The sequence below is a fragment of the Chiloscyllium punctatum genome, chromosome 25 (genome assembly GCF_047496795.1).
Source record: "Chiloscyllium punctatum isolate Juve2018m chromosome 25, sChiPun1.3, whole genome shotgun sequence".
NCBI classification, from domain to species: domain Eukaryota; kingdom Metazoa; phylum Chordata; class Chondrichthyes; order Orectolobiformes; family Hemiscylliidae; genus Chiloscyllium; species Chiloscyllium punctatum.
Genome location: NC_092763.1, coordinates 48952081 through 48977622, shown reverse-complemented (window position 1 = coordinate 48977622; position 25542 = coordinate 48952081). Strand labels below are relative to the sequence as shown.

Below are 25542 nucleotides of genomic sequence, written 5' to 3'. Positions count from 1 at the left end.
TGCCGTCATTGAAAAATCATTTATTTTCAACCTGCAGTCTTTTACATTTTGCGATGATACATGTATCACATGATGGTCCACACTGTAAACTAAGTTCCAGAAATTCTTGATTGTAAGACAGTCTCCTTCTAAAATAATCTAATAGACCACATCAGACAAATGAAATTGCACAATAGCGGTCTTTCACAATTTGTATTGTGGAGTCTTAAATGCTACTCAACATTAAATGCATCATTAATCAAATTCCTCATCGGTATCAGAAAGTCCTAAACTGTCATCGGATTCATCATCCTCTAAAGGTGGTGGTTCATCTCCCATGTAGAGTTCTTTATGCTCCTGGATTAAAGGTTTACTTTCTTTATCTTTTTCTTCCTTTCCATTCTTTTCTCTCTGTTCCTTATCTTCAACTTTAAGAGGTGGCAATTCAAGTTTGGCCCAGGTCACAGGATCCATTTTTTTAAGGTTGATTTCCACTTTTGTTGGGCCCATATTGACACAGCTTTTTTCTACATCAACAACCTAAAGAAAGGAGTGAATTTAAATCAGAATTACTCTTTTCCAAAGTCTTGCTCAATGGCTGCTCTGAAGCTGATTGCATCCAAGGCAATTTCAAATGCTGTAGTAAAAACTTTTCTCCTATACACAACTGTTGCCAAATATTTACTCATTAAAAATACTGCTACTTTAGGAATCTTTACTTGCAGTGCAGAGAGCATCCTCTACTGGCCAGTTATAAATTAGTACTGAACAATCTCAGCCATCTAAATTTGAGTTGGTTCACTTCAGAAGTGTTTATGTAACAATTACTAATGATAAGCGTTATATTTTTTGCCGTGTTTTTCCATTTAACACTTAAAACCCTTTAAATCTTTGCATGTCTCTGATTCAGCTGCCATGAGGATTTTCTTACCTACAATAAAACAAATCCTAATTTTATTACCATGACAACAATATTTTCTCTTTGTATGAGTCAAAAATCTAATCCGCAACTGGAAATGAAATGTTTTGAAATTCTATTATGGTACATTGGTAACATCCAAACCCTGCACCAGAGCTGTGTAATGATATTACTGAGCAGCTTGATTTAAACAAGTAGGTTAAACCTTTTTAAAAATGAAATCCTGTTACACGATATCAGTTATAGATATGTTTAATGCCTTTATAGGATACCCTTCTACCTGCTATGGAGCTGGTGGCTTTTCTCTGAAATTAGCAGTAGCATCGTCAATTTGCATTTAAATAAACCTTTAACATACACAAAATCCCAAAGGCAGTCACAGGAGCGTAATTGGAGAACTTCATTTGACAGCTGAAACAACTTTTCGAAGGAGTTCCCAAAGGTTTGATCAAGAAGGGTCTTAAGTAAGATATGCAAATTTAATTTTAGTTGTTTTCCAACCAACCTGCTGATAGCAAATTGGCAGAGTTAGATGAGGGAAATGCATAAGTAGAAGCCCAATGTAAAATTCACAGGCATTAAAGACCAGGATTATGAACTGCAAAAACACAACTAGGATGCAGATAATCTAAAACATGGCAAACACAGTGGGTACAGGATACTAGGTTGGCGTGGGCAAATAGGAAGATGCAGCTATCAGCAGATGCAAATCTGGCCTGGGGGAATAGAGGCAGTACGGGAACAGCCTGAGCCTGAACAAAAGTGGCAGATAATGGACCATGGGTGGGAATGGACTGGTGGCCTGGGACCTGAAAGCTGAGGTCTGTAATAACAGAAATAAAGTGCTAGTTTTTGTTACATGGAAGCAAGAAACCGGAGATAGTATGGAAGAACAGGGTCATGGAATAACTACCAAATTAAGCAGGCAAAGGTGAATTAATGAAAGAAAATTAATTAAAAAGCAAGAAATAGAAATAAAATTTGTACTCTTCGAGGGAGGAAAGTGGAATTACTAAACCTTACTGGGTTTGAGTGCAATTTTAGAGTCACAAAGAGGAAAAAGAAACTGAAGAAATGCACTTATATAGCTTTTTTAACCTCAGGAGTTCCCAAAGTATTTCAAAACTAATAAAATACTTTGGAGTGCAATCAGCGTTGTTATATAAACAAATGCAAAAGCCAACCTGTGCACGTCAAGGTCCCATGAAAACTAATAATGTAAGTAACTAGATAATCTATTTTCATTATCTTATTTCAGGAGGATTCTGGGTAATCCAATATGGAGGACGGCAAAAATTTCTGGCTTTAACAGCTGCTCCTTTTTGTTTGAGGTATTTCAGGTGTTGGAGGTGATTTCCTCAAATTCCAGGAGCAGCAATTACTGTTTTATATGCTATTGTATTGTTTTGGAATTTTGGAAAAAAAAGTCAAAACAACAGCAGTTTTAAAAGGGAGAAGAACCGACAAAGGACATTTAAAAGGCATTTGGATGGGTATATGAATAGGAAGGGTTTGGAGGGATGTGGGCTGGGTGCTGGCAGGCGGAACTAGATTGGCTTGGGATATCTGGTCGGCATGGACAAGTTGGACTGAAGGGTCTGTTTCCATGCGGTACATCTCTATGACTCTGAATAAGATGCCTGTGGTGCATTCCTCTCTGATCCAGAAGCTCTTGCTTCATGTCCCACTTAATGGTCAAGAAAAGTGTGTTCATAATATGATCAAACAGGTCATGCACAAAGTTGTAATTCCTTCTGACATTCCAATGGCCAGGGGTTAACAGCTGGAGAGATTATGGGTTAGTTGTGTGATGGAATGAGCTCGAGTGTCTCAATGTAAGTGTTGGTTGCCACAGGAACTTGAATTGTTTGGGTGAGTCAAACTGATTGATTCACATTGGCAATGATGCCAACAGCATTGGGTTCAATGCCTGTTCTGATCTAGTGACCTTGGACACCTTGGGATCTTTTACATGCAGCTGAAAAGCAAATGGTGCCTGAGTTAAATCCTTCAGCTGAACAAAGTGACTCAATTTCACAGTACACTACTGCCTTTAATTGACAGCTTGCATTATTTGCTGAAGTCTCTTGAATGAGCTTAAAGTCACAAGCTCCTGACATAGAGATTAGAAGACACCATAAATGTTAAGTAGAATGTAACACTGAATATGTACAAGTTAGTTATAGTTATAGAGTAATAAAGTTATAGTCATAGTTATAAAGCTAATGATAAACTGCCAACGATCTAGCAAATTGTTACACTAAGTGAATGTGTTCAGTCATTGGACATACTGCATGAATCAATTTCCCATAATATTAAACATGGGACTTGTAAATCTAAGCTTTGAGATATAAGAACTATAAATTAATATGGTGCACAAATAAAATTTTCAGTTTGAGACTGTGTTTTAATCTGGTGTTCAGTCAATAGTTTTCTCTGGCGGAATTGGATCCATTAGAAATTGGGTTGAAACTGTCCAAATGCTTAAAACATCTCAAGCCCTCACACGATAGACTGATGTCCACCACCCTCCCATTTAAATCAAGCCAGGTTCCATAAGTGGAAAAAATTGTGATAATTTTCTTTCAGACTAAGATAAGTGACTAAACAGCAAGTAACTTATTACCTGCTTCCCAAGGAGTGTGATGGAATATTTTGCATTTGCCTGGATGAATATAGCTCCAGAAATACAGGAAGCTTGACACCATCCAGGCCAAAGCTGGCCACTTGATTGGCATCTCATTCAGCACTTTTGCTTGAACCCTCCAACACTAATACACATTGACAGCAGCGTATACCACATATAACATCCACTGCAACAATTCTTCAAGCTCCTTTTGAAAATACCTTCCCAATCTGTGACATCTACCATCTAGAAGAACAGGGACAGTATATACATGGGAATGGCATCACCTGCAGCTTCTCCTCCAAGCCACTCGCCATCCTGACTTGGAATTGTATCATCACTTTTGCTGGGTCAAATTCCTGGAACTCCCTCCCCAGCAGCTTAGGTGTCATCAGCACCACAGGGGCTGCAGCGGTTCAAAAAAGCAGCTCTGCATCACCTTCCAAAGGGGCAATTAGGGAATGATAAGAATCATAGAATCTCTACAGTGTAGAAACAGGCCATTTAGCCTGATTAGTCCATACTGACCATCTGTACATTAACCCACCTAGACCCATTCCCCTACCCTGTTACTTCTACATCTTCCCCTGACTAATACACCTAATCTACACATCACTGAGCACTATGGGCAATTTAGCATGGCCAATTCACCTGACCTGCACATCTTTGAACTGTGGGAGGAAATCCATGCAGACACTAGGAAAATGTACAAACTCCACACACAGTCACCTGAGGTTAGAATTGAACCTGGGTCCCTGATGCTGTAGGGCGGCAGTGCTAATCACTGAGCAACTGTGCTGCCCTGTCCAAACACTCTGAAAGTCACTTTTTATTTTGAGTGTGGGCTATAAAATAGGATAAGACACTGCTTTAAAAAAAGGGACTGTGGAAGAAGATGCAATTTTTAAAAAATGCATTACTGGAACTCCATGTAGATACAATGTTGGCTTATTCAAGCAGTGAGGGTGAATGCTACACAATTGGCTCCATCAGTGTATATATTCAGGGGAAATCTTGCCCAGTGACATACTTGAGATTGGTTTCTAATCAGGACTAGTTGTGTGTATTCAGAAGCATTCAGCAAAGGAACAATCTTTTGATTGGTTTCTGGGTAGGTGCTTACTACTTTATGTTTACAAAATACAGTAGAGCCATTCATCCTGTGAAAGAGTTTTTCCCTCTTCCGTTCTCTCGCTCTGTCATTTTACTTTCATCCCATTAGTTAAACCTGCTTGATTGCAATAAATAGGGATTTTCTTATTAATGATGATAACCTGATGTGCATATTCTTGTAACCAGAATTGAACAATTAGGCAAAATTCAGCAATTTGGTGAGTTAATCAAACTTTCGCATTTGTGATAACTCTGGCAATTGGGGAGTTCGATTTTTCAGTTCACACCGTTGAAGTCATTACAAAATTATTACTGATCTACCCAGCAATGCCCATGTCCTGAGAACTAAATTTTATGATTAGGTATTGTTACCACGAGAAGTGAGTTCCAATGACCTACTCACAAGTTTGATGCTCTAGTTTGTACTGAGTTATCTAATCTCAGTAAGGTAGCAATAGAGATGCTAATATTGATGTCCAGACTCTGATATAAAACATGGCCATTTAGAGATTGTGGAAGATATAGAAATTACCACACCCTAGCAAAAGTCAGCAACTCTTAGAGATAAGAGAAAACTGTATTATCACTTTGGAATGATATCACTTCAAAAGTTCAACATGTAAATTAGCCAAGTACCCATATGTTGTCACATGACCATATTCTCTAATGTAGCACTCATTCAGCTGATCAAGAAATCAAAAGCCATGTACCTAATTTGTGTTACATTTAGATATCATAAGAATTAGTGGGGAAAAAAATGAAAAATACTTACGCCCCACAGATTTAACACTTTGTGAAAAACTTTGTCCTTTTCAAACATGATATGGATAGTTAGCTGTAAAACAAAACAAAAACTCAAATATTGTGGTCATCCAGTTTTCCCTTTCTGATTGTAATATTAAAGCTTTTAATTACAACACAACAAGATTTTGAATATAAATTGATGCATTATTTTTAGTATAAGAAGTGGGAGATCCCCAGGAACTTATCAAGTCTCCTTTGGAACTCTGGGAATCTAGGGAAGTGATTGCTGTGCCCTTGCTCAGATACTTGTATCATCAATTGGCTAATGTGGTGCCACTATTTAAGACAGATGCTAAGGAAACCACCGCCAATGATTTGGGGCGGCATGGTAGCTCAGTGGTTTACACTGCAGGCTCACAGCATCAGAGATCCAGGTTCAATTCCAGCCTTGTTTGCACATTCTCCCTGTGTCTGCGTGGGTTTCTGCTGGGTGCTCTGGTTTCTCCCACATTGCAAACATGTGCAGGTTAGGTGAACTGGCCATGCTAAATTGTCCATAGTGTTCAGGGTATGTGTAGGTTAGGTGCATTAGTCAGGGGAAAATGTAATAGGGCAGGGGAATGGGTCTGGGTGGGATACTCTTTAAAGGGTCAGTGTAGACTCGTTGGGCCAAATGGTCTGCTTCCACACTGTAAGGATTCTTTGAAAAGCCAGGGAACCATGGGACTGGCGAGCCTGATATTGACGGTCAGCAAGTTGTTGGAGGGAATCCTGAGGGACAGGATGTGCAAGAATGTGGAAAGGAAGGGACTGATTGGGGATAGTCAACATAGCATTGTATGTGAGAAATCATGTCTCACTAACTTAACTGAGTTTTTTGAAGAAGTAACAGAGGATTTATGAGCACAGAATGGTGGATGTGATCTAAATGGGCTTCAGTAAGGTGTTCGACATGGTTCCTCATGGTAGGCTGGTTAGCTTACATGGAGAACCAGCCATTTGGATACAGAACTGGCTTGAAGATAGAAGACAGAGGGTGGTGGTGGAGGGTTGCTTTTCAGACTGGAGGCTGGTGACCAGCGGTGTGCCACAAGATGCTGGGTCCACTGCTTTTTGTCATTTATATGAATGCCTTGGATGTGAACATAGGGGTATAGTTCATAAGGTTTCAGATGCCACCAAAATTGAAGGTGTAGTGGACAGAAAAGTAGGTTACCTCTGAGTACAACAGAATCTTGATCACATGGATCAATGGGCCAAGGAGTGGCAGATGGACTTAATTTAGATAAATGTCAGGTGCTGCATTTTTGGCAAGGCAAATCCAGGCAGGACATACACATTTTATGGTAAGGTCTTGGAGAGTGTTGCTGAGCAAAGAGACCAAAGTAGAGTTGCAGCTAGATAAGATACTGAAGACGACGTTTGGTATGCTTCCTTTATCGGTCAATGCATTGACTGTAGGAGTTGAGAATATTGTGTGCAATTCTGGTCTCCCTGTTATAGGAAGGACATTGTGAAACTTGAAAGGGCTCAGAAAAGATTTCCAAAGTGGTTGCCAGGATTGGAGGGTTTGCGCTGTGGGGAGAGGCTGAATAAGCTGGGGCTATTTTTCCTTGAGCATTAGCGGCTGAAGGGTGACTTTATAGATGTATATAAAATCATGAGGGCACAGATAAGGTAAATAGACAAGGTCTTTCCCCTGGGGTGGGAGAGGACAGGTTTAAGGTGAGAGGGAAAAGATTTAAAAGAGATCTCGGGTAAAATTTTCATGCAGAGGGTGGTGTGTGTATGGAATGAGCTGTCAGAGGAAGTGGTAGAGGCTGATACAATTACAACATTTAGAAGGTATCTGGATAGATATATGAATAGGAAGGGTTAAAGAGGAATGTTGACCAAATACTGGCAAGTGGGACTAGATATACCTAGGATATCTGATTGGAATGGATAAGTTGGACCAAAGGATTTGTTTCTATGTGAAACATATTCCTGAGGACTCGGTGGAAATTTGGAGCGTTAATGGTTAAGTCATAGGGATAAATGTACATGTGGGGAGGCAGAACAACAGCAAAAGGATGGGGTTGGAACAGGAAGAAAACTTTTTTTAAAATGCAGCAGTAGTTACCATTTGGCAAGGAATGGTGAAGACAGCATTAAACAAGGACCTGAACAGCTTCTACAATCAATCGCAACACAGTTTCTGGGAACTCCGGTCACGTGATAGAAAGGTAGAAGCACCGTCTCAGGCATGCGTTTACACTCTCAGCCTTTTTTTAATGAACGGCCCGGTAAAGTGATGGGAATACTGTAAAACACTTACTTTTGCAAAGGGCTGTGTAACAACTCTTACCTTAAAAAAAATCCAGTCGCTGAGGCTTGAGCTGCTTGCGTTTCTTTGTTTTTGCCAGTGTTTTCATATGTTCTTCAGACCAGATCAACTGAATACACTTACCTCTTTATAATATTTTTGCGGGACCTTGAAATCTTCAGATAATCCGAAAACCAGATAATTGATACTCAGGTAATCTATATTTGTGACTTTGTCACATCAAATAAGCAAATCTACTCCTACTAATTTAATGGTCCCATCTGGACTTAAATATTTCTATTTCTCATTTCACACCTGACATTGGAAGATATTTTAATACTGCCTCGTTCACACTGAACCCATTCTGGTCTATGGTGTTCCAGGATGACTTTGTTTGGGAGAGGCTGCTACCATAATGGATTAATGCCAGAATTTTTAGTCACCACTGTAGAATTAGCACTTTGGATCTGCAGCATACATTTGGATAAGCAAGACACTGGCCTTCTTATGAAGCCTTTATGGCATGCTGGTTCAGGGCATGCCTTCATTGTGATCGATGAGGGTCCAGGAGTACCTGAGTTATAGAGTTATAGAGTCATAGAGATGTACAGCACAGCAACTGACCTTTTGGTCCAATTTGTCCATTCTGACCAGATATCCTAAATTAATCTTGTCCTATATGCCAGCATTTGGCCCATAGCCCTCTAAACCCTTCCTATTCATGTTCTCTATTTCCAGCATTCCCCACAGATTATTCACTCGTTATTAGTGGATCCCTTGTAGCTCTGATGAACAGTATCGAAGGAAGTTACAATATTGACAGCAAGAATAGCAATCTATCGCACCATTGTGTAGATGGAGAAGAACCTCTGAAGGAGGCTGAGGAGAATGACCAGACCCCCACATACTGACCTTGTGGTCATTTTCTCCAGTTCTCCCATCCACGATGTAGATGCAGGCTAAGGATATTCCAAATTCTTATTGCTAAATAGTGCAATCTGCTACAGCATGACTTTACACTCAGAAGGACTGGTTGGCCATCTCATCCAGTGGCTGTCAGGATCACAGATACCCTGAATGTTTATGCCAATGGCTTCTTTCAAGGAGCAATTGGGAACCTGTGAGGTACCTCCTCTCCCCTTCCACAAATCGCAACCCACAGATGTACTCAGGATAGAACATAGAAAAATACAGCACAGTGCAGACCCATCAGCCCTCGATATTGCGCCGATCCAAGCCCACCTAACCTACACTAGCCCACTATCCTCGATATGCCTATCCAATGGCCATTTAAATGCCCATAAAGAGGGAGAGTCCACCACCGCTACTGGCAGGGCATTCCATGAACTCACGACTCGCTGAGTAAAGAATCTACCCCTAACATCTGTCCTATACCTACCACCCCTTAATTTAAAGCTATGCCCCCTCGTAATGGCTGACTCCATATGTGGAAAAAGGTTCTCATGGTCAACCCTATCTAAACCCCTAATCATCTTGTACACCTCTATCAAGTCACCCCTAAACCTTCTTTTCTCCAATGAAAACAGCCCCAAGTGCCTCAGCCTTTCCTCATACGATCTTCCTACCATACCAGGCAACATCCTGGTAAACGTCTTCTGCACCCGTTCCAGTGCCTCCACATCCTTCCTATAGTATGACGACCAAAACTGCACACAATACTCCAGATGCGGCCGCACCAGAGTCTTATACAACTGCAACATGACCTCAGGACTCCGGAACTCAATTCCTCTACCAATAAAAGCCAGTACGCCATATGCCTTCTTCACCACACTATTTACCTGGGTGGCAACTCTCAGAGATCTGTGTACATGGACACCAAGATCCCTCTGCTCATCCACACTACCAAGTATCTGACCATTAGCCCAGTACCCCATCTTTTTGTTACTCATACCAAAGTGAATCACCTCACACTTACCTACATTGAACTCCATTTGCCACCTTTCTGCCCAGCTCTGCAGCTTATCTATATCCCGCTGTAACCTGCCACATCCTTCCTCACTGTCAACATCTCCACCGACTTTCGTATCAATCGCAAACTTGCTCACCCAACCTTCTAGCCCCTCCTCCAGGTCATTTATAAAAATGACAAACAGCAATGGTCCTTGTGGAACACCGCTAGTAACTGCACTCCAAGATTAACCTTTACCATCAACTACTACCCTCTGTCGTCTTTCAGCCAGCCAATTCCTAATCCAAACCTCCAATTCACCCTCAATGCCATACCTCCGTATTTTTTGCAGTAGCCTACCATGGGGAACCTTATCAAACGCCTTACTAAAATCCATATAACACCACATCTACCGCTTTACCCTTGTCCACCTCCTTAGTCACCTTCTCAAAGAATTCAATAAGGTTTGTGAGGCACGATCTGCCCTTCACAAAACCATGCTGACTATCCTTGATCACGTTATTCCTATCCAGATGTTCATAAATCCTATCCCTTACAATTCTCTCTAAGACTTTGCCCACAACAGAAGTGAGGCTCACCGACCTATAGTTACTAGGGTTATCCCTACTCCCCTTCTTGAACAAGGGAACTACATTTGCTATCCTCCAGTCTTCTAGCACTATTCCTGTAGACAACGAGGACATAAAAATCAAGGCCAATGGCTCTGCAATCTCCTCCCTTGCTTCCCAGAGAATGCTAGGATAAATGCCATCAGGCCCAGGGGACTTATCTATTTTCACCCTTTCCAGAATTTCCAACACCTCTTCCCTACATACCTCAAAGCCGTCCATTCTAATTAATTCACAACGGCAACAATGTCCTGTTCCTGAGTGAATACTGACGAAAAGTATTCATTCAGTGTCTCCCCAATCTCTTCAGCCTCCACACGCAACTTCCCACTACTATCCTTGACTGGACCTATTCCTATCCTAGTCATTCTTTTATTCCTGACATACCTATAGAAAGCCTTTGGGTTTTCCCTAATCCTACCAACTAAGGGCTTTTCATGTCCCCTCCTTGCTGCTCTTAGCTCTCTCTTCAGATCCTTCCTGGCTACCTTATAACTCTCAATTGCCCAATTGAACCTTCACGCCTCATCTTTACATAGGCCGCCCTCTTCCCTTTAACAAGGGATTCCAATTCCTTATTAAACCACGGCTCCCTCACACGACCCTTTCCTCCCTGCCTGACAGGATATTGCAAATGCCACTTTTTTCAGATTACACCTGTTTAAACCCTGCCCCCATCCTGAGGAGAGTCAAGCAGCCTGGACAGTGGGTTTCTTCAACATTTCTTCCCTCCCCTAAGTGCAGGTCAAAGCTGCACCCATGTTGCTGTGAGAATATCCTATCACCAACCTGCAGACTTTATCAACCTATAAGCTCCCGCTCCATTCATTTTCAACTTAGCTGTGACCAACAATACCTGTTCTTGGAGGTCAGCACTAGATACCCTGCTATGACACTTAAATATCAGTGAACTCACAAAAATCTGCATCCTTCCGAGGTCCTTGGCCCATACAGGGATGGCTGCTAGGAGATGACAGATACACTCCTTAAAACATGATTCAACACTTGGACAAAACTCTTGGTATTTTCAGCTGATCTCACTTTCAACTATCTGGATTAAACACCATTAAGGAGAAAGCAGCAGTCAGTGAGACAGATCACTAATATAAAACAGCACTGAAGTTAAGTAGCTTTGCAGGCTTCTGTAAGCATATGGAATCAGAGTGTTGTGCAGTCCCTCACAATGAGCAGCAGGTTGGGAGCAATCCTGGGGCACCTCCTGTTCATCTCTTGGCTCGGAAGACTTAGCTGGTCATCCTGGGGATATTCGATCTTCAAAGTTTACTCAAAATGTCTTGGCCAGATACAGGCTCAACGCTCCGTGGCTTGAACTTATACAGACACTGACTTCACAGGCAGGAGGTGGTGCAGAAGCTGGTCATCTCAGGAGTGTCCTGAAGGAATTTCTGGGGGTTCTGTGTTTGGCCCCTCCTCCCTATGGGTGCCTGCCAGCACCGTTCTATCTCCCTAAGAGGAAGGGGCACCAGGAGTGAGACTGAGGTCCTGCGTCCCTTCTCACCGTACCAGTGATGCTGAGAACCAATAATTACAAAGATGGAGTATAAGTCTGTGTGCATGTCTGCAGACATTGACTGTCCTGGCCCTAAGTCTCCATGAGGGTAACCAGTCTGTCAATGATGACAGCCAGAGCCAGAACCAGCACAGAACTGGTAGTGTTGGTGGACTCCTCCATCCTTTGATCCAGTATACTGACTGACAGAATGTCTTCGACAAACCTGCCTGTCATTGCTTAGCTCTCTGTGTATTTTGACAATGTCATTAATGGCCAAGTGCCAGTGAAAGGGGCTGTTTGTTCCTTGACCAACTGAAGGGGTGTATCAGCATTGTACTCACCAGACTGTGTTCCCGAGTCTAACCTAGAAAGAGAATTCATCAAGACCAAAAGTGTCTCAGCTGATAGAGGATGTAGGTGTCAGTGCATCCTCCAAGGGTTTCTCTTCAAAGATGGAGCTGAGGGTCTAGGGTGAACACCTCTTAGAGCATAAGTTCAATATGCTCATTGGGAGAAGAGCAGAGAAGGCATTAGTTGTTATTAGAAAGACACAAGCTTGTTCAGGTGGTAATGGGAGAGCAGTGCACAGTAAAACTCACTCAGCTCATGGAGATGTCCACATCTACACAAGTGCTCAAGTGCTGCTATGGCCACATCTAACAACTCCTCTTCATGTGGAATGAGGAGCCAATCTTCACCTATCTATTCCTGGTTGTTAGACAAGCTTTCCTGCAATAAGACCAGAGAGAGACTGAGAATGGTGCAAGTGGACTGGAGAGCCATTAGGAATGGTGCAGGAGCTAGAGAGGTGTGGAATCTCCAGCGTGTGAGTTGAAAGCACAGAATGCAGGAAAGGTTAGTTGTTTGGGAGGACCAGATGGGTGTGAGTTGTTGAGTGGACTTGCTGTATGCAATACTGAGCACATTCAATGGCAGAGTTACAGTAGCTGGTCCTCCGAGTGTAAGGTAGCAAAAAAAAGATGAAGGCACTTAACTATCTCTGTGCTTCACAAAGGTAACCTTCCTGCACTGCTGTATGTTTCTTGTAACCCTAGCTGTTATCTCAGTCCAAGCTAAGTCTGGTGCTTGGATTCCCTACAGAATGGAAACAGGCCCTTCAGCCCAACAAGGCCACACCAATCCTCTGAAGAGTAACTCACCCAGACCCATTCCCCTAACTAATGCACCGATCACTATGGGTAATTTAGCATAGCCAATTCACCTGACCAGCATACCTTTGCTGGAGCACCTGGAGGAAACCCCCGCAGACACGGGGAGAATGTGCAAACTCCACACAGACAGTCGCCCAAGGCAGGAAATGAACCTGAGTCCCTGGTGCTGTGAGGCAGCAGCGCTAACCATTGAGCCACCATGCCATCCGCTGTGGCCTCCTTTGCCAGTCAGTCAGATAAAGGTTTGCTGTCCTCTCCATCACCTCATTCACTAGGATCTTGAGGTCCCTGTGCGCAAAGGGAGGAAATAACTTCTTTGTGGGCCATTTCCTTTAGGGTAACACTGGAATACCACAGTGTGAGCAGCACTTCTTGGCCTGAAGCTTCTAAAGTGATGCACAGTTAGGTTTCAATATGATGCCACAGAAGTTGTATCATCCTGAAAATAGCAAGCACCGCCGCCTCACCTACTGCAGGATTCCAGGATGCAGCAAGTGAACCGGCTAGTTGTATCATTAATGAGAAAAGTCAACGTTGGCCACAGCGGACCAACATCATCAATCTTATCCAAAGAAGGAGCTTGCCAAAAATCGGAAAATTCAGCACAAGGTTCATAAAGGAACACTCTCATTTGTCAAAACCTCTTATGATATCTCTTTTAGTCTTAAATGCTTTCACTTAAGCTTCTCAGAAATAAATAAAAATTTCAAATTGTTCAAAGTACTTTGATTTTCCCATCTACAACTGTTAAAGGTTTTTAAATTCTGGGATTTAAGTGATGTTGCACTTACCATTGTGTGGTTAGCATCTATGTAGCTGAGCTCTGGGTTAGATGTTTTTGCGTAGACTGTGATGACTACCTCGTTGCCAGTCTGGTGCCAATCATGCCGACAGCCAACCAGTTTTTTATCCTAAAACAGAAATATAGTTGTAAGAGTATGAGAATAATGCATTCTTAGGCCAACTGCTCGTCAGTTTCTGATTCATGTAAATGGTTGTCTCAAAATCTTGAAGGCACAGTGAAGTAACCAGCTCGCAGATATGGCAATATGACTAATATCTTTAGTCTGTATGATTTAAGATTGGATAATGAGTTGAATATCACATACGCTTTGCACAGTAAGTTTGCTTGTGACATTTTGGGTATAACTTTTAAGGCAAGAGAAGGCAGATTTGAGTGCATGGTAGATGTTAAACATGTAGATATGTGACACTGGTTCATGATCATGGTATCATTCCATCTCATTTTCCACTTGGGAACCCTGTGGCCTTCTGGACTCAACATCAACTTCAACAATTTTAGGGCCTGAGCACTTTCTCTCATGTCCTTACTCCAACCCACGTGCACCAGGCCTTGCCATCACATGGGTTACTCCGACAAACATCCCATTGTCAGATATTAAAGGTCCCCATTAGCGGCTACTGATTATTCCAAGATGACCTTTACCAATTTTTTGTCTGCTCAACTGTTTTTCTCTCTTTTTGGGCACTAGCCCTACCTGTTGTTTTCTTCTCCTCCCCTCCCCCCACCACATCTTCACTATGTATATCAACCTTTCCTTAGCTAAAATCAATTCTAAGAAGGGTCACTGGTCCTGAAACATTAGCCTTGCTTTCTCTCTGCAAATACAGCCAGACCTGCTGAGGTTTTCCAGCAATTTCTGTTTTTATTTCTGATTTCCAACATCTGCACAAAGTTATTTTAGTATTTTCTTGTTTACGTTAACACATTCTTTGACAAAGCCCACCAAATAGTCAAATGGGTTCCCAGTTGCTGAGTGGTCACACTGCTCTGTCTGAGACCAAAGTCAGAAAATTCCACCTATATCTTAAAAATTATATGACAGTAGCAGTTTTAATGTTTTCAAATTCAAGTAGAAACTGGGAGAAAGCGGACTGAATGGATGCTCCTGACATGCTATGTTGTGCTATCTCAATGTATGTTGCTCTTCAGTACAAGGGTTTGGGGAAGTCTACAATGTAGATACAATCACAAAATGTACAAACTATACAATGGACCAATCCAACATACCAGGCCTCACCACTGAATGAATTCAGGTGGTTTCCTACAAGCTCAGTGGTAAACACATTTGGCACTGACTCACTGGACATTAGACAACTGCAGGAATCTTGTCTGGTTTTTAATCTTCACTTGTCATGGGGAACTGATGTTGATTGTACTGCCCACCACTACCCTGGCTGGGTTCAGATTTCCCAGCACAAATTGGGAATCAAATCCTACCTAACTCGTGTGATTTAGTATCTTTAGCAAATCCTTTCTATGCTACTTTTATGGCTCATCTCTCTTCTGGGATCAAATAGATTGCGTATAAAGCTCCTGAAACTGTTCAATGTGTTCTCCACCAAAGGGATCCAGAAACAATTCCTGTCAGGTGAATATAGTTACAATATCTCAGTGGTTTGTAAAAGACAACATCCTCTTATTCTTTTGGACCATGGCTTAAGAATGAGAAAAATGGACACTCCTTTAAAAGGTCAAGAGTGTGGTGCTGGAAAAGCACAGCAGGTCAGGCAGCATCCGAGGAGTAGGAAAATCACCGTTTCAGGCATAAGCCCTTCATCAGGAAATGTCTGAAATGTAGATTCTTCTGCTCCTCTGATGCTGCCTGACCTGCTGTGCTTTTCCAGCATCTGAGTCCTCACTTTCTTCACAGCTTTAAAAAGGGCAGAATATAAAGACTTGTTACTTCTGGAGATAGTCAATCCAGACACAATGACACCATCTGTGTGTATTCAGGGGAATTTTGCAAAGAGACAGGCTTTTGATGATCTTTCAATTGGCAGCAGTTGTTGTGGCTTCAGGAGCGCTCAGTGTAGTAACAAGCTTCTGATCGAATCAACTACAGTTTAACACCGATCGTGTAAGGGAAAATGAAAACAGAAAAGAGCAAGCTTTATCTCTCTCTGTCTTTCTGAAAAATTGCTTTCTCTAACTCGCTGTCAAAAGAGCACAGAAAAACAACATTGAGTTACTGAAAGGAAGAACACTGAAGTAAAAGACCGCTGAGTCTAACCAAGGAACCAGTGAACTAAAGGCTGATCATTGCTGTACAAATAACATTGAGGCATCATTAAAGGAAATGATCATCTAAGTTCCTGAGTTTGGATTTATGATATGGAACTATATTCCTTTATTTTCTCCCTCCGCTCATAATAATTGCATTTATTTTTCTTTGTATTTCTATGTGCGCGTACAAGAATTTAAAAAAATAAAGTTGAAGCTACATAAATTAGTTATTTTACTGCTCTTGTTAAAGTTAAGAATGTTACAATAAATTGTTTTATTTTTACTTTTATTGAAGAAACTTTTTTTTTGCTTTTTGTCTCTTACTGCTGCTCAGGCAAAGCGGTGTTTTGTTAGCTTCATTAAACTTTTAAACATTCATCATGACTTCGGGAATAGTGGGGCTTGATTTCCAGTGGGTCATGACAAAAGCATAGAACATTACAGCTCAGAACAGGCCCTTTGGCCCTCAATGTTGCACCGAACTGTGAAACCAATCTGAAGTCCATCTAATTTACACTATTCCATTCTCGTCCATATATCTATCTAATGACCATTTGAATACCCTTAAAGTTGGCAAGTCTACTACTGCTACAGGCAGTACGTTCCACGCCCCTATTACTTTGAGTAATGAAACTACCTCTGACATCTGTCTTATATCTATCACTCAGTTTTAAACTATGTCCCCTTGTGCTAGCCATCACCATCCAAGGAAAAATGCTTTCACTGTCTACCCTATCTAACCTTCTGATGATCTTATATGTCACAATTAAGTCACCTCCCAACCTCCTCTCAAACAAAAACAGCCTAAAGTCCCTCAGCCTTTTCTCTTAAGACCTTCCCTCCATACCAGGCAACATTCTAGTAAAGCTCCTCTGAATCCTTTCCAAGGCTTCCACATCCTTCTGATAATGCGGTGACCAGAACTGTATGCAATACTCCAAATGCTGCGGCACCAGTGTTTGTACAGCTGCAACATGACTTCATGGTTCCAAAACTCCATCCCTCCACTAATAAAAGCTAACACATCATATGCCGCCTTAACCAACCCTATCAACCTGGGTGGCAACTTTCAGGGATCTAGGTACGTGGACACCGAGTTCTCTCTGCTCATCTACACTACCAAGAATCTGACCATTAGCCCAGTACTCTGCATTCCTGTTGCTCCTTCCAAAGTGAATCACCTCGCACTTTTCCAAACTCCATTTGCCAATTCTCAGCCCAGCTCTGCAGCTTACCTATGTCCCTCTGTAACCTGCAACATCCTTCAGCACTATCCACAACTCTACCAACCTTAGTGTCATCTGCAAATTTACTAACCTTTCCTTCTATACCCTCTTCCAAGTCATTTATATAAATGACAAACAACAGTGGACCCAAAACAAATCCTTGTGGTACACTACTAGTAACTGAACTCAAAGATGAATATTTGCCATCGACTACCACACTCGTTCTTCTTTCAGCTAGCCAATTTCTGATCCAAGCTGGTAAGTCATCCTCAATCCCATGCCTCTATATTTTGTGCAATAGTCTACCATGTGGAACCTTACCAAACACCACTGAAATTCATATACACCATATCAACTGCTTTATCCTCATCTACCTGATTGGTCACCTTCTCAAATAACTCAATAAGGTTTGTGAGGCACAACCTACGCTTCACAAAACTGTGTTGACTATCCCTAATCAACTTATTCCTTTCTCTATGATTAAATCCTACCTCTGATAACCTTTAACAACACTTTACTCACCACTGAAGCGAGGCTCACTAGTCTATAATTACCACGGTTGTCTCTACTCCCCTTCTTGAACAAGGGGAAAACATTTACTACCCTCCAGTCTTCTGGCACTATTCCTGTAGACAATGATGACAAAGATCAAAGCCAAAGGCTCGGCAATCTCCTCCATGGCTTCCCAGAGAATCCTAGGATAAATCCCATACGGCCCAGGGGACTTATCTATTTTTATGTTTTTCAGAACTGCTAACTTGTAACTCTCAAGTGGTCTAACTGAGCCATCACATCTTATCCTAACATAAGCTTTCTTCTTTCCCTTGACAAGAGATTCAACTTCCTTAGTAAACCATGGCTCCCATGCTCAACAACTTCCTCCTTACCTGACAGGTACATACCTATCAAGGATCTGCAGCAGCTGTTCCTTGAATAAGCTCCACATTTCAATTGTGCCCAGCGCCTGCAGTTTACTTCTCCATCCATTGCATCCTAAATCTTCTCTCATCACACCATAACTGCTTTTCCCCCATCTATAAGTCTTGCCCTGCGGTATACACCTACCCCTTTCCATCACTAAAGTAAGCATAACCAAATTGTGGTCACTCACCAAAGTGCTCACCTACCTCCAAATCTAACATCTGGCCAGGTTCATTACCCATTACCAATGTGGCCTCGCCTCTTGTTGGCCTGTCTACGTACTGTGTCCCCTGCACACATTGGACAAAAACTGACCCATCTAACATACCTGAACTATAGTATTCCCAGTCAATATTTGGAAAGTTAAAGGCCCCCATAACAACTACCTTATCATACTCGTTCCTATTGAGGATCATCTTTGCTATCCTATCCTCTACATCTCTGGAACTATTCGGAGGCCTATAGAAAACTCCCAACAGGTGACATCTCCTTTTCTGTTTCTAACCTCAGCCCACACTACCTCAGTAGACGAGTCCTCAAACATCCTTTCTGCAGCTGTAATACTGTCCTTCACTAACAATGCCACACCTTCCTCTGCCCCCCCACCCCCACCACCTTTTACCATTTTCTCTGTTCTTACTGAAAGAATGATTGATTCCATAGGGATCATTCTAAAATCAACAGAAGTTTGTAAGATAATCACCAACACAACTCTCTCTCTAGCCAGCTCCTTCATCACCCTGAAGGTAGACCATCTATCATGTCCTGCAGATTTATCACCTTACAGCCCTTTTATTTTTAAGGAAAGTAATACCAACTTCCTTCAATTCCTCATTCTCCCAAGCCACCTAGATCACTAGTTCTGGAAGATTTCAGGTATCTTCCTCAGTGAAAATAGCTGCAACTTGGCTTCGCTGACATTTCACTATTAGTAAAGCTACCAGAAATACGCTTACACTCAAGTTAAAAAGGACATTGTCTTGTACTGCATAAAGCTTTGGTCGCCTGATTTATGGAATGAATGTAAACATTTAGAAAGCAATTCAGAGATAGCTTACTAAGCTAGACCCCTAGAATGGCAGTCGTGGGTAGCTTCTTATCTGGAAAGGTTGAACAGGCTAGGCTTGTATCCAACATTCCCTGTAATACTTTTTCCCAATACACTGATCTTAGAGGTCTGAGATTGACAGCAGAACCTCACAGCAGCCATGCGACAGGAAGGAAGTTACTTGTATCTGTGAGTTTATACAGTAAGAGGTGACTTGATTGAAGTAAAAGATCCTGTGGATTCTTGACAAGGTAGATGTGAAAAGAATGCTCCACACTGTGGGAAAACCAAGAATGTAGGGTCACTGTTTTAAAAATCAGGAGTTGCCCATTTAAAATGGAGAGAAAACTAAATATTTTCTGAGGTTTGTGTCGCTTTGGAATTCTTCAGGAAAAGGCAGTGTCCTTGAATATTTTCACAGCAGTCGTGGAAAGTTTCTTCACTCTTCAGGGAGTGAAAATGTTATCAGGGATGGATAGAAATGCATATTCAGGGTTACAGTCAGATTAGTCATGATCTTACTGAATGGCAGAGCAGATTTGAGGTGCTGAATGGCCAACTCCTGCTCCTTGTTTGTAAGCCCCCTATCATAGCTCCAAGATAACATGTCATGGGGAACTATTACCTTGACTCAGACTGGACCATCTTTGTCTGATTCGAATCTCTTTACCTTTCTTGGGCTTACTACTGACAATCATCTTTCCATCCTTGTTCTCTTGGTTTACTTTATATCTCTGAAAATATTTTATCTCAGGATAGCATATGAAAAAATAAGTCAAAATTACCCAAAAACCTTTGTAGTTGCCAGAGTGGATTTAAACTACAAGCTCAAAATTATGCCAAAACAGGACCATTGTAATTGCTGATTGTATCACAACGATAGGATTCCACATGGGACTTACTGCTTCTTTCTTGGTCCAAAGATGCTTGCCCTTGATGCAGCCAGGCTGTTCAATAAAGTCTTCAAACTCTGTGGTCTTTATCTTACAGCAACTCCAATATTTCATTCTATTAGAAAATAAAACATAGAAATGCTATTGTATTTGGTATAACAAGCCCACTCCTCTTGTGCAGTACATCTGACCATTGAGTCTGCTGAGAAAAAACATTCAGCAAATATATTCCTTACTGTCATGCTGAGTTCCAATATCTCTCTCTGACATTACATCTTATGTCTTGATGATGGATCAGAACCGCAAAGTACTTAAATATGAATTGACCATTTAATTCCTAAGTGCTTTTTATTTTAAAAAATGACTGGTACAGCCAAAAGATGACTGAGGATGTAAATTCAATAACTGTCTGGCAGAGTTCTGTGTGGACCCATGGAATTCCACACATGTAGAGTCAGGGAATCTTCAAATGGAGAGAGAAAATGAAGAGATAATGAAATACTGCCAACCCACCTCACTCGCAGCAGGAAAACATATCCTGCAGATAGGTGTGTGTTTTACCCTTCCAGGAATATACAATAAACAGTGTTAAAGACCAAATGGAACCTCCACTCTGTGTGTTGGACCCTGATGTACTAATGCATTGTCAAGGCCACAGCCTGAGAACAGCCATTAAACATCCCTACACTCCAGGCAAAGAAATGTAAAAGTGACTCCCTCACTCTGAATGTTGGCAGACTGCGACCATGAAAAGGACCTAGAACAAAGGAATTTCAAAGCCAAGATTCTCAAAACTGACTTTTCTCTACTGCCAATGTCAAAGTTACTGGTGTCGTCCCATGTAACAGTTGCAATCTATCATCTACTCTTCAGAAACGAGTCTTAACGTGAAAATCCGAGTTGGACCTGGTGGCTCCAGCTTACCACTAGCACTGCCAGGTCTCCATCTTGGACAGCAGTCACCAACATCTCAGGTCCTGATCCATGGGTAATGGCTGCCCTCAGCCTCCATCCGTAGAGATTGGTATTGGACCCATATCAGCTTCACGGCACCATCATGATATATCTCCCATCCATTCATAATATAGCTCAGCACTTCAAATCTGCACTTTGGAGTGCATTGACACTTATCAAAGTAATGCTGCTGCCAGCACACTGGGACAAGCACTTTTATGGACTAGACCAGGGTGCATTTCAGAGATCCTCATTTGCTCTCTTAGCAATCACCCACTTTGCACCTTGTTGAATGCGAACAACATCTCTGCCTTGTCTTGCCTTTTTCTGCTTAAACCCCTCAGTCACAGCTAAAAATTCACAGTACTTCTATCTTGAACAGAAACTAAGCAGCCTGACACAGTTGTCAGCAATGATCAGTCAAGGATGTGGACACAGTGTCCTATGTCAATGTGATAGATCAATATCATACTAGTACCATGTGCCAGCAGTATACACACGGCATGTGTTTCAACCAAATGACCATGTCTCGAAATCTAAGGGGTGTTGTTCTCAGTCAAGTCAAAGAGAGCCAGGGTGTCCCTCAGTCAGGGGAACATTTTGGGAACAGTGATCATAATTCCATAAGTTTTAAGGTAGTTATAGATAAGATTGGTCCTCAGGTGAAAATACTAAATTAGGGGAAGGTCAATTATGACAGCATTCGGCAGGAACTGGAGAAATTAGTTGGGAGTGGCTGTTTGTACGTAAATCCACATCTGACATGTGGGAGTGTTTTGAAGGCCAGTTATCAGAGTTCAGGACTAGTATGTTCCTATGAGTATGAAAGATAAGAATGGCAAGATTCAGGAACCTTGGGTGATAAGAGATATTGAAAGCTTAGTCAAAAAGAAAAAGGAAGCATATGTAAGGTTTACAAAACTGAAATCAGACAAGACCCTTGAGGAATATAAAGGGAGCAGGAAAGAATGTAAACAAGGAATTAAGAAGGCCAAAAGGGACCATGAAATATCATTAGCAAACATGATTAAAGAGAATCCCAAAACATTTTATGCATATATTAGGTGCAAAAGAGCAGGTCCATTCAAGGACAAAGGAGGGAATTTATGTGAGGAGCCAGAGGAAATTGATGAGGTTCTTAATGATTAGTTTGCATCAGTATTCACCAAGGAGAAGAATGTGGGTGAAGAGTAGAGAGGGGTATGTTGATATTAAAGAGGTGGTGGCTTTGGGTGTCTTTCAAACAATAATGTAGATAAGTCTCTAGGGCCTAATTGGATCTATACCCGCATCCTAAATGAATCAAGGGAGGGGATTGCTGGGGACTTGAAAGAGATCTTTATATGTACTTTAGCCACAGGCGAGGTCCCAGGAGACTGGAGAATAGTCAATGTTGTTCCTTTGTTTAAGAAAGGCAACAGGGATAATCCAGGAAATTGTAGGCGGGCGAGCTTTACATCAGTGATAGGAAAATTATTGGAGAAGATTCTTAGAGGCAGGATTATTTCCATTCTTTCCAAATGCACTTATTAGGGATAGTCAGCATAGCCTTGTGTGGGACAGATCTTGTCTCTCAAATTTGATGGAGCTTTTTGACGAAGTGATGAAGATAGGGTAGTGGAGGTTGTCTACAGGGATTTTACTAAAGCATTTGACAAGGACCCTCATGGGACGCTGGTCCAGAAGCTAAATAACATGGAATCTATGGTAACTTGGTAAATTGGCTTGGTTATAGAAGACAGAGGGAAGTTGTGGAGTGCGGAACTTCTGTTGTTTAAAATATATGTGTGTGTGTGTGATATATATATAATGATTTGAATGAAAATGTCAATGGTCAGATTAGTAAGTTTGTAGATGACATAAGAATTAATGGAGTTGTGGATAGTGAGGAAGTTTGTCAAAAGATACAGCAGGATATAGATCAATTAGAAAGTTGAGCAGAGAAATGACAGATGGAGTTTAATGTGCACAAGTATGAGGTCATGTGTTTTGGAAGGTCAAATTCAAGAGGAAATATACAGTAAAGCAGGACTTTTCGAAGCATTTAATGAACAGAGGGATCTTAGGCTGCAAGTCCATAGCTCCCTGAAAATGGTGACACAAGTGAATAAGGTGGTAAATAAGGTATACGGCATGCTTGCCTTTATCAGTCAGGCACTGAGTATAAACGTTGGCAAGTCATGAAGTATAAAACTTTAGTTGGGCCATATTAGAAGTATTGTGTGTAGTTCTGGTCACCACACTAAGGAAGGATGTGGAGGCTCTACAGGGTGTGCAAAAGAGGTTAACCAGGAGTGTGCCAACTATCATGAGAAGTTGGACAAACCTGCATGTCTTTGCTGGCGTGTCAGAGGCTGAGGGTCAACCTGACAGAAGTATATAAAATTATGAGAAGAATGGACAGGGTGGATATTCTGAGTCATTTTTTCAGGATGTAAATGTCAAATATTAAGTTGCATCGGTTTAAGGTGGGAGGAGGGGAGGCGAGCTTAAAGGAAATGTGCGAGGAATGCTTTTTACACAGAGGACTTTACACTGATGGTAAGTGCCCAGAATTTACTGCCGGGGAGGTGGGAGAAACAGATACAATAGCAATGTTTAGAGGCATTTAGACAGACTAAAGAAGAGATAGGGGACAAAGAGATAAATACCATAAGTAGGCAGATAGGATTAGTTTAGAAAGGTATCATGGTTGGCACAGACATGATGGGCCAAAGGGCCTGTTCCTGTGCTGTACTATTCTATGTTCACCAAACAATTGGACAGTACTCTGTCACACTGCTGAATTGTGCCTTATAGGTTCTGGACAAACTTTGGACAGTCAGGAGTTGGTATTCATTACAGAATTCCCTGCTGCCAGCCACCCTTGTCACCCCTGTATTAAAATGGTTCACCCAGTCACAATGTTAATACTGGGGATTCAAAGGTGGTAATAACATTGTTGAATGTCAGATAGATGGCTAAACTGATTTTTTTTTTGGAAATGGTCATTATTTGGCAATTTTGTGGCACAAGTGTTACTTGCCACTAATCATCCCAGGCTTGAACACTGTCCACACACCATAGAACATAGAACATAGAAAAATACAGCGCAGTACAGGCCCTTCAGCCCTCGATGTTGTGCTGACCGAAGCCTACCTAACCTACACTAGCCCAATAACCTCCATATGCTTGTCCAATGCCTGCTTAAATGACCATAAAGAGGGAGAGTCCACCACTGCTACTGGCAGGGCATTCCATGAACTCACAACCCGCTGAGTAAAAAATCTACCCCTAACATCTGTCCTATACCTACCACCCCTTAATTTAAAGCTGTGTCCCCTAGTAACAGCTGACTTCATTAGCGGAAAAAGGTTCTCACTGTCAACCCTATCTAAACCCCTAATCATCTTGTACACCTCTATCAAATCTCCCCTAAACCTCCTTTTCTCCAATGAGAAAAGCCCCAAGTGCCTCAGTCTTTCCTCATACGATCTTCCTACCATGCCAGGCAACATCCTGGTAAACCTCCTCTGCACTCGTTCCAATGCCTCCACATCCTTCCTATAGTATGGCGACCAAAACTGCACACAATACTCCAGATGAGGCCGCACCAGAGTCTTATACTGTGCTGCCAATGCTCTGCTTCAGTATCTGAGCAGTCATGAATGGTATTGGCTCTCACTTTTCCTGCAATAATCATCCCAGCATTAATAATTCACTTCATTCGATTGGAGGGAAATTACGTGAGGCACCAGAGGTCTCATTTGCTGGCTGGAGTCAGTGAGTGATCTGTGCTGTCACTTCTAGGGAAGGGTCACCCCAATCACACACTGATCAGGCAGTAGCAAGTTCATTGGTAGGTCTGCCCAGGGAATCAAGACCACAGGGCTGGAAAGCCTGTCTAGTAAGAACTGCCAGGCAAACAGAAACCAGACACTGCTGTGCTCAACGGAACCAAGTAGGAGGTTGTGCTGCTGGCAGATGATCAGACCCAAGGCCCCAGGATAACAGAGGAGCCAGGTGAAAGTTGTAATAGAGAGGGAGAAGAGCGTTCTTGAGTTTTGGGGGTAGGGTCACAGGGGCAGAGGACTGATTTATGGCAGACACATCCCCTATCTGAAGTCCAGTCCCTCAAGGGAACGCTTCAATCCCAAAGTAACAGGTCGCCTGTAAAGTAATAGCAATCAAGGATGCTATATTGACTGGCCCATCTGCATCTGGGTTAATCCTAGAAGTCAGGGGCTGATGCCCTTAAGTGGTCTGTAGCCCTCCTGCTTAGAATTTAAGAGGCAAGGAGACTTTGTGTTTGTCGCTGCCCTGCCAAATAATTGCCCTTCTTACCTCTAAGCTCGTCACTTCTGGGAACAACTTTCCTTTTCTCCATTCCAATCAAAAGCATCCTGTATCATCCATTACTCTGTATCGCAAACGAGCTATCCAGCCAACCAAGCTAACTGACCCAGCTGAAGTTACCACAAACGACTCCCCTTTTCAAACTCACCTCTTAGCTAAGGTGTGGTGACGCTCAGGTTAAACTACCATCTGTTGTCTCTCTATAATGAGAGAAGCCAGACAGTGTGG

The 25542-nt window shown here is 42.0% G+C and overlaps 1 protein-coding gene across 1 annotated transcript in view; it reads right to left on the bottom strand.

Annotated features, from left to right (window-relative positions):
* LOC140495920 (cysteine and histidine-rich domain-containing protein 1-like) overlaps positions 1-25542 on the bottom strand; it is a 45314-nt gene continuing 19772 nt past the window's right edge. Inside the window, exons 8-11 of the mRNA XM_072595218.1 lie at positions 20035-20140; positions 13701-13820; positions 5410-5472; positions 1-519 (exon numbers count right to left, since the gene is read on the bottom strand). Of these exons, the coding sequence (XP_072451319.1) occupies positions 235-519; positions 5410-5472; positions 13701-13820; positions 20035-20140 (574 nt within the window). The 3' untranslated portion in view covers positions 1-234. The remainder of the gene's footprint in view (positions 520-5409; positions 5473-13700; positions 13821-20034; positions 20141-25542) is intronic.